General features: G+C 40.6%; 1 protein-coding gene across 1 annotated transcript; it reads right to left on the bottom strand.

Moving 5' to 3' along the window:
• Positions 1-252: 252 nt before the first annotated feature.
• Positions 253-9763, bottom strand: LOC125454201 (C-X-C chemokine receptor type 2-like). The gene is made up of 2 exons (XM_048534728.2): positions 9638-9763; positions 253-3268 (listed from the first exon to the last, which is right to left on the bottom strand). Exon 2 carries the CDS (start codon positions 3264-3266, stop codon positions 2187-2189), a length of 1080 nt encoding a protein of 359 aa, XP_048390685.1. The 5' UTR covers positions 3267-3268; positions 9638-9763; the 3' UTR covers positions 253-2186.
• Positions 9764-9779: the final 16 nt, after the last annotated feature.

Genomic DNA, 9779 nt, shown 5'->3' with positions numbered 1-9779 from the left:
TCTTAATTCCAGATTTTTATTGAATTCAAATTCAAACCAGGGTCTCCAGAACATTAGAGATAATGAAGTGTGGGGCTGGATGAACACAGCAGGCCAAGCAGCATCTTAGGAGCACAAAGGCTTACGTTTCGGGCCTAGACCCTTCATCAGAAAAGGTTGATGAAGGGTCTAGGCCTGAAACGTCAGCCTTTGTGCTCCTAAGATGCTGCTTGGCCTGCTGTGTTCATCCAGCTCCACACTTTGTTATCTAGGATTCTCCAGCATCTGCAGTTCCCATTATCTCTCTCCAGAACATTATCTGTGTCTTTAGATTAACAGTCCAGCAATAATACCAGTAGACTATCGCCCCCACTAACATGCTTTTTTAAAATTGATGCAGTTAGGTTGTTGGTAGGCTTAAAAGGCACCAGATGAATATCAAAGTTCTTGTTGAGAATAAAGAAGAATCTTATATTATTTATAAACAACTGGGTTAAAATGAAGCTGTTGAACAGTGTAGAGAGTGTAGCAGCATTCCTAAGAGGAAGATCAGGAAGACAAAGAGAGGACAAGAGATAGCCTTGGCAATTAAGGTCAAGGATCATCTAAAAAGTTTCTACAAGTACGTTAAGATCAAGAGAGCAACTTGAGAGAGAGTAAGGCCCTTTAAAAATCAAAGAGATCATCATTGCGTTGAACCTCAGGTGAAAGGAGAGATATTCAATGAATATTTCATTGCAATTTTTACTGTAGAGAAAGAAATGGAGGATAGAGAATTCAAGACAATAAATGTCAATGTTATGAAAATAGTTCACATTACTAAAGAGGAAGGTCTGGGGGTTTTATTACAATATAAAGTGGATAAACCTCTGGGAAGGCATGTGGGGAAGTTGGGGAGGAAATTGTGGTGTTACACAGGGATTGGTTTTGGGCTGACTTTTGCTTGACATTTATACAAATGATTTACATGTAGAATGTTAGTTGAGTTTGTACAGGATATTGATGAGGCTTCTTCTGGAGTATTGTGTCCAGTTCTGGTCACCCAGTTATAGGAAGGATATTATTAAGCTGGAAAGGGCTAAGAAGAGATTTACCAGGATGTTACCAGGAATGGAAGGTTTGAGTTATAAAGATAGGCTGGGACTTATTTCAAGGGTGGGATATTTCAAGACTTAAGAGCATAATTTTAAGGTGAGAGGAGAAAGACTTAAAAAACATATGCGGGCAATTGTTTCACACAGAGTGATTCATGTATGGAATGAACGTCTAGAGGAAGTGATGGATGCTGGTACAGTTACAGTGTTTAAAAGACATTTAGATAAGTACATGAAGAAGAAAGATTCAGAGGGATATGGGGACAAACACAAGCAGTGGGGCCAGTTTAATTTTGGATTCTGATTGGCATGGGCTGATTTGATTGAAGGGTCTAGTTCCATGTTATATGATTCTATGACTCTATGCTGAAGAAAATAACTTCTGGCCTGCTTCAAAATACTTAATTCTCAGAACTTATCCATATCCATTTGCCTTCTATTTCTAAAACAAAACTCAAAATATAATGCACTATACACCTTTCATCACAATAGAGTAACACAGAGTTACCATTTCAGGTTGAAGACATTTCTTCAGAATATGATTGCTGCTAGGCATGCTGAGAACTTCCAATCTTCTCTGTTTCTATTTTCAACATCCAGTATTCACATTAATTTGTTCTTGCCTTAAGAAAGTTCCCTTTACAGAATGCAATTTGCTATCCTTATCTGATCTGGTCTACATCTGGCTCAAGAATCACTGCAGTGTGGCTGACTCTTAACCAGCCTCTGGACAATTAAAGTGAGAGGGGAAAGATCTTAATAACACATGCAGACAATTGTTTTGCACAGAGTGCTTCGTGTATGGAATGAATTTCCAGCAGCAGACAGCACCATCCACATCCTATCAATTAAGTTTTTTAAAAGTTAATTAGAATATGTGATGAAGATTGGTGCACCATCAGATCCAGAACTTCTACACTGGAAAGAGGTTAGCCTTATTTCTAAGCATTTCACATTTCATATTAAAACAATAAACAATGCAGGATATGTCAATTTATTCTGGTCGATTCTGAACACTGCACAGCATCATTACCCTTGAGCCTTTGATATTCACCTTATTTATTTATACTTGGTATCTCACTGATTGGTCACAGTAACCAGATCATAAGGATTCTATATGTTGCTTGAAATTAGTCCAACTTCAGAGGAGAAAGATACAGATCTCCTATATTGTGCCATTCTTCTTTGTTTAATAATTCCTTTACTCTCCAAAATTTTGAACAGATTCATCCTGAATTTCACCCCGATGAATGCATATATAATTGGATTAATGCAGCTGTGCAGGAATCCCAAACTTCGAGTTCCCAATAGAGTTCGGTCAATATGATTACGCTTCTCACAAGTTTCAGCAATAAGCTTGCTCCTCATCAGTGTGTCGAAGAACACAGTAATATTGTGTGGGAACCAACAAATGAGAAAAGCCAACACCACCACTATGATGACTTTCATCGCTTTATATTTCTGTGATCCCTTTGTTTGAAACAGTCTCTGGATTGTCACACTGTAACAGAACATCATGATAGCGAGAGGGATGACAAACCCAATAAAATGCCGCAAAAACCTGGTGACTATTCTCCACTTTTCAGCCAATTCCCCAACAAGCATCTCATAACACATCTGTCTTGTGAAACCGGGTGGAGTAAATTTGCCTTTGTATAAAACTGGTAAAGATAAGATAATAGCCATCAACCAAACAGCAGCACAAACCACCTGACATATAAATGGACTCTTCCGCATGTGGACCCGTGTAGCGTAGACGATGGACAGAAAACGATCAATACTGATACAAGCCAGCAATAAAATCCCACTGTAGAAGTTAATCTCCTGTAACATGCTGATAATTTTACACATGGCATCACCAAACACCCAGCCAGATACAGCATCCACTGCCCAAAAAGGCAGGGTCACAGCAAAGAGCAGATCAGCCACTGCCAGATGTAGCAGGTAGGTGTCTGTGGATGATATGGTACGTCGATCATAAAGTAGGACAATCATTACAATAATGTTCCCTGTCACAGCGAGGAAGCACACCAGGCTGTAGATAACAGCCAGAAACGTGTTGATCCAATTGCCACTAATTACGAGGGTGCAGGGCCTTATGTCAGGATCAATGTAAGAGTACCAGTCACTGCTGTAGTTTTCAAATATATCACTGAAGTTCATATCGTACAAATTAAAGGCTATGTTCTCCATTTCTGAAAGAAACAAAAAGCAGATCAATAATCGAGAGTAAAATCATTTCAAACATTAACACATTTTGAAAAATGCTGCAAAGGATATGTGATTCAGGCTGACCCCAAATTCTTTATCTGAAATCCTTGTTATTGTTGGTGAGAATTAGGAAAGGAATGCCTTGATCAAGAATTACAAGTTCGACCTTGTCCTATTTGACAAATGTTACTAGAGATTTTTGATGTAGTGAATGATCAGCTACATAAACAAACTGCATTTCAGTATATGGATTTTAATTAGAGGCTGAATGTAAATTTCAAACGTATTAAATGGAAGGAAACACTAGTTTGAGTAGAAAATGGGTTCGTTGACAGAAAGAAAAGTCTGGGTTACATTTATTGAAGCAGAATTGTTGTGCAAAGGTTTCATTGATGACCATACTTTTTCTGGGAGATATATATTTCAGTATCTTTCCCGTGACATTAGTAAACATGATGTTAATGAGATTTTCCCCAAGTTACACCACCAGTTATCAGGAACTTTCTGTAGTTGTGATCAAGCATCCTTATCTGATGTCCATATTTCAATACTGACAGCTGACTCGTGTTAGCAAGAGATAACTTGAGCAGCAAAAGTAAACACCTCTGCGCACAGCTTTCCCTGTCTCCACTGTGATCGGCCATCATGTTTTCAGGCCAAGGTTTTGCCCTTGGTCAACTTTAGCCCTCACATCTTTTGCAGATTTTCCAGAAACTGGGGAGTGAAAGCTCCTGAGATGCTGCTTGGCCTGCTGTGTTCATCCAGCTCCACACTTTGTTATCTCGGATTCTCCAGCATCTGCAGTTCCTACTATCGGTCTCCTCTCCCTCCTTGTCAGGTTGCTGCAAATTCAACAAATCACCAGTGCAAACTTCGCAAGAGTGAATGTGAGACAAAAGATCCTCAATTACAGGTTCAATAGCTGGCCCTTTAAAGGTCGCTCATGTTTCTTACTGGAGTAATGGGTGGGTAGCTGTTCAGATGTAGGTATTTGGGAGAGAATGTCACCATGATCCACATGGTACTGATGCACAGAGCAGACATCAAATCATCCTGAGAGGCCGACACCACAATCATCACTTTTGTCATAGCTGTATGATACCATGTTGATCAGTATCCCAGTGCAGATACACTGTAGATACGCCTGTGACAAACCGGACAACTGCAGTGCAAAAGCTGACACATTCCCAGCATCTTCAACCAGAAATAACAAGTGGATAATCCTCCTCTGTCTCATCTACATATCCTCAGCACTTCAGTGAATTTGATTCGCTCCTCATGAAATAAAGAAGGAGCTGGAGATACTAAATACTGCAAAGGCTATGGGCCCTGACAGCACTCTGACAATAATGCTGAAGACTTATGCTTCAGAACGTGCTGCTCCATTTGGCTAAGCGGTTCCAGCACAGCGAAAATGCTGGTATCCACCCAACAACGAGGAAGTTGCCTAGGTATGTCTTCTACATAAAAAACAGAACACATCCAACCCAACCAATTACTGCCCCATCAGAAAACCGAAGAGCTATGGATGCTGGAAATCCAAAACACAATCAGAAAAATTGCTGGAAAATCTCAGAACAGGTCAGAAGAACTGTTCTGAAGAAGGGCCACTGGACCCAAAACATGAACTCTGCTTTTCCTCCACAGATGGTTACAGACCTGCTGAGCATTTCCAGCAATTTCTGATGTTGGTACTGGCCCATTGGCCTACTCTTGATCACCAGCAAGGTGATGGAAGGCATTATCAACACTAAGACCATAAGACATCGGAACAGAATTTGGCCATCAGACCATCAAGCTCCACCATTCAAGAAAATCCTGGCTGATAATGCTCAACTCCGCTTTTCTGCCTTATCCCGGGAACCTTTAATTCCCTTACTGATTAAAAACCAATCTACTTCACCCTTGAATAGACTAAATGGTTCAGCCTCAACAGCCCTCTGTGGTAAAGAATTTCACAGATTCACTTCCCTCTGAGAGAAGAAATTCTCCTCATTTCTGTCTTAAATGGGTGACCCTTTATTCTGAGATTATGCCTTCTGGTTCTAGACTCTCCCTCAAAGAGAAACGATCTTGCTGCATCTACTCAGCCTATTCTCCTGTGATTCTTGTATGTTTCATTAAGGTTGCTTGTCACTCTTCTAAACTCCGACGAGCACAGGACCAACCTACTGAGCCTTTCCTCATAAGACAATCCTTTCCATCCCAGATCCAACATAATCAACCTTCTCTGAAATGCCTCCAAGCCCAGTCTACAAGACCTCCTTATATTTATGTTCCATTCCTTTGAAATTAAAGCCAGCCTTACATTTGCCTTCTCAATTATCTGCTGAACTTGGAGTGCAAGCTTTTGGTGATTCATGGATGAGGACTCCCGAATCTCTCTGCGCTATAGCCTTCTGCAGTCTTTCCCTATTTGATTAATATTCAACCCCATGATTCTTACTGCAAAAGTGCATAACCTCACATTATCCTACATTATATTCCATCTGTCAAGGTTTTGTTGAATCAATTAACTAATATTCCAAAAAAAATTCTTCATGCCATCCCCAAACTTACCATTCCCTGTCTTCACTCATGTCAATATATTGTAAATAATTGTGGCCCCAACACTGATCTGTATGGAACACCACTTGTCACAGGTTCTGAACCTTAAAAAGCAACACTCCCCCCATGCCAACTCTCAGTTTTCTATGAGTCAACCAATCTCTATGCATGCTAATATACTACCCCAACAAAGTTAGATCAAATGAGATTCAGGGAGGTCTTGTCAATTGGATACAAAATTGGCTTGATGGTGGGAGACAGAGGGTGGTGGTGGAGGGTTCTGTTTTGGGCCAGAGGCCTGTGACCAGCAGTGTTCCACAGGAATCAGTTCACCATTGCTTGTCAATTACATTAGGATGAGAATTGAGGAGGAATGTTTTGTAAGTTTTCAGGTGACACCAAAATTGGTGATGTCGTTGACAGTGAAGAATATTATTTAAGATTACTCAAGGATCTCGATAAATTGGGCAAGTAGGCCGAGTAGTGATAGATAAAGTTTAATAGGGTCAAAGATTCATAGAGTCATACAGCACAGAAACTAATTCGTCCAACTCATCGATACCGACCAGGTTTCCCAAACTAAATTAGTTCGACTTGCTTGTGTTTGGCCCATATCCCTCTAAGCCTTTCCTATCCACGTATCCGACCAAATTTATCGAAAGTGTTTTAATTAACTGCAGTTACCATTTCCTCTGGCAATTCATTCCACATATAAACTATCATAGAACATAGAACATAGAACAGTACAGCACAGAACAGGCCCTTCAGCCCACAATGTTGTGCCGACCATTGATCCTCATGTATGCACCCTCAAATTTCTGTGACCATATGCATGTCCAGCAGTCTCTTAAATGACCCCAATGACCTTGCTTCCACAACTGCTGCTGGCAACGCATTCCATGCTCTCACAACTCTCTGCGTAAAGAACCTGCCTCTGACATCCCCTCTATACTTTCCACCAACCAGCTTAAAACTATGACCCCTCGTGCTAGCCATTTCTGCCCTGGGAAATAGTCTCTGGCTATCAACTCTATCCATGCCTCTCATTATCTTGTATACCTCAATTAGGTCACCTCTCCTCCTCCTTTTCTCCAATGAAAAGAGACCGAGCTCAGTCAACCTCTCTTCATAAGATAAGCCCTCCAGTCCAGGCAGCATCCTGGTAAACCTCCTCTGAACCCTCTCCAAAGCATCCACATCTTTCCTATAATAGGGTGCCCAGAACTGGACGCAGTATTCCAAGTGCGGTCTAACCAAAGTTTTATAGAGCTGCAACAAGATCTCACGACTCTTAAACTCAATCCCCCTGTTAATGAAAGCCAAAACACCATATGCTTTCTTAACAACCCTGTCCACTTGGGTGGCCATTTTAAGGGATCTATGTATCTGCACACCAAGATCCCTCTGTTCCTCCACGCTGCCAAGAATCCTATCCTTAATCCTGTACTCAGCTTTCAAATTCGACCTTCCAAAATGCATCACCTCGCATTTATCCAGGTTGAACTCCATCTGCCACCTCTCAGCCCATCTCTGCATCCTGTCAATGTCCCGCTGCAGCCTACAACAGCCCTCTACACTGTCAACGACACCTCCGACCTTTGTGTCGTCTGCAAACTTGCTGACCCATCCTTCAATTCCCTCGTCCAAGTCATTAATAAAAATTACAAACAGTAGAGGACCAAGGACAGAGCCCTGTGGAACCCCACTCACCACTGACTTCCAGGCAGAATATTTTCCTTCTACTACCACTCGCTGTCTTCTGTTGGCCAGCCAATTCTGTATCCAAGCAGCTAAGTTCCCCTGTATCCCATTCCTCCTGACCTTCTGAATGAGCCTTCCATGGGGAACCTTATCAAATGCCTTACTGAAGTCCATATACACCACATCCACAGCTCGACCCTCATCAACCTTTCTAGTCACATCCTCAAAAAACTCGATAAGGTTTGTAAGGCATGACCTACCCCTCACAAAGCCGTGTTGACTGTATTTGATCAAGCCATGCTCTTCCAGATGGTCATAAATCTTATCCCTCAGAATCCTTTCTAAAAATCCTATCATCTGTGTGGAAAAATTGCCCCTAAGGCTCCTTTTAAATCTTTCACCTCTCACCTTACACAAATGCCATCCACTTTTTAACACCCACAACCCCACACTAGGGAAAAGACCTTTGCTATTCATCTTATCTATAAAACTCGATAAGGTCACCCCTCAACCTCTGACACTCCAGTGAAAAAATCTCAGCCTATCCTATAACCCAAACCCTTCAGCCCCAGCAACACCTTGGTGAATCTTTTCTGAACCATCTCCAATTTAGTAATATCCTTCCTGTAGGAAGGCAACAAGAACTGTACATATTACTCCAAAAGTGGCCTCACCTAGGTCCTGCACAGCCTCAACATGATGTCCCAGTTCCTGCAATCAATGTCTGAGCAATGGAAGCAAGCGTGCTAAATGCCTTCTCAACCACCCTGACTACCTTCGATGCAACTTTCAAAGAATTAAGTACCTAAACCTCAGGTCTCTCTGTTTGATGATACTCTGCAGGGCCTTGCCACTTACATATTAGTTCTGCCCTGGTTTGTTTCAAGAAAATGCAACACCTCACATTTATTCAAATTAAACTCCATCTGTCAGAGTACAACTCACATATGCAACTAGATCTCAGCAGCCAACTCCTATAGCAGTGCACTTCTTCTGTGTAGGGAACATACACTTTGCACATCAGGTCATCTACATTAATCTCAGTTACCTTATTAAAAACTCAAGCAAGTTAGTAAAGTACATTTTGTCCAGAAAAAGTCACATATTGACTTTCCTTAATTAACCTGTATTTGCCCAAGTGACGTTAAGGTTATCTTGATTAATGATTTCTAAAAGCATCCCCGCTACCAAGGCTAAACTGACTGGCCTGCCATTATTCCAACCTTTCTTTGATCACAGCGGTAACATTAGCCTCCTAGTTATTTTGAAAACAATTTGCAAGCCATAAACTGGTCATTTATCTCACTGTTGTGCATATTGCTTTGGTTGTCAATGTAACAAATTAAAAATGGGGATGAAAGGTTATTGGGTGTAGCAGGGAATTGAGACTAAGACTTTCCATGGACTTTCTCTGTTCAGCTATGATCTTATTGAACAGCCAAGCAGGTTTGAAGGGCTGAATAGCCGAGACCTGCTCCTTGCTCGTACATACACTTAATAAAAACAGAAAATGCTAGAGTTCAGCAGGTTAGGCAGCATTTTCGAAAAGAGAAACAAGTTAACATCACCAATATGTAACTTGAACTCTGTCAATACCTCCAGAGAAGCGACCTGACTTACTGAGTATTTGCAGCATTTTGTATTTCTTTGCCTTATTTCCATTATCTGCAACATTGTGTTTTTTTCTCAATGTAATAATGTTCTTGTAAGGCTGTCAGGGATGAATTGAGCATTACAAAAGACATGGATTAACCTAAGTTTCTTTTTTTCTCATATTTCTGTCAAAATGGAAGTAGAACAGTATGAATAAATATTTATTATTTAGATCCAGTATGCAGTGCCAAAAAATATCACCTTATGAGCATAAGGACATTTTCTTTATTCTCTTGATTCTCTTCAGAAACTTTTTTACACTCCATTTCTAATATATTTAATTATTTAATCTTATATATTGTCACTGATCCACCAACCATCTCTAAACCAAATTAAATCAAATCAGAAAATGTCAACATATTTGCAGAATTCTCCAACAAACATTGCACAAAAAGCAAACAAAAAATGTCTGTCAATGGGATTGGATTGAACATTCGATTAAATATGCATACCTTCTCACAAGATGATTGATGTTGTCTGTTGGTTGGTAAAGTGATTTGCTTCACCATTTAGCATGCCAGACACAAGCAGGAAAACAACTCATAGGCTTCGAGAATATTTCTACAATGTTTGTTGACACCAGCTCAACTTTGT

The sequence above is a fragment of the Stegostoma tigrinum genome, chromosome 7, assembly GCF_030684315.1.
Source record: "Stegostoma tigrinum isolate sSteTig4 chromosome 7, sSteTig4.hap1, whole genome shotgun sequence".
Taxonomy (NCBI): domain Eukaryota; kingdom Metazoa; phylum Chordata; class Chondrichthyes; order Orectolobiformes; family Stegostomatidae; genus Stegostoma; species Stegostoma tigrinum.
This window is presented reverse-complemented; position numbering and strand designations above follow the sequence as displayed.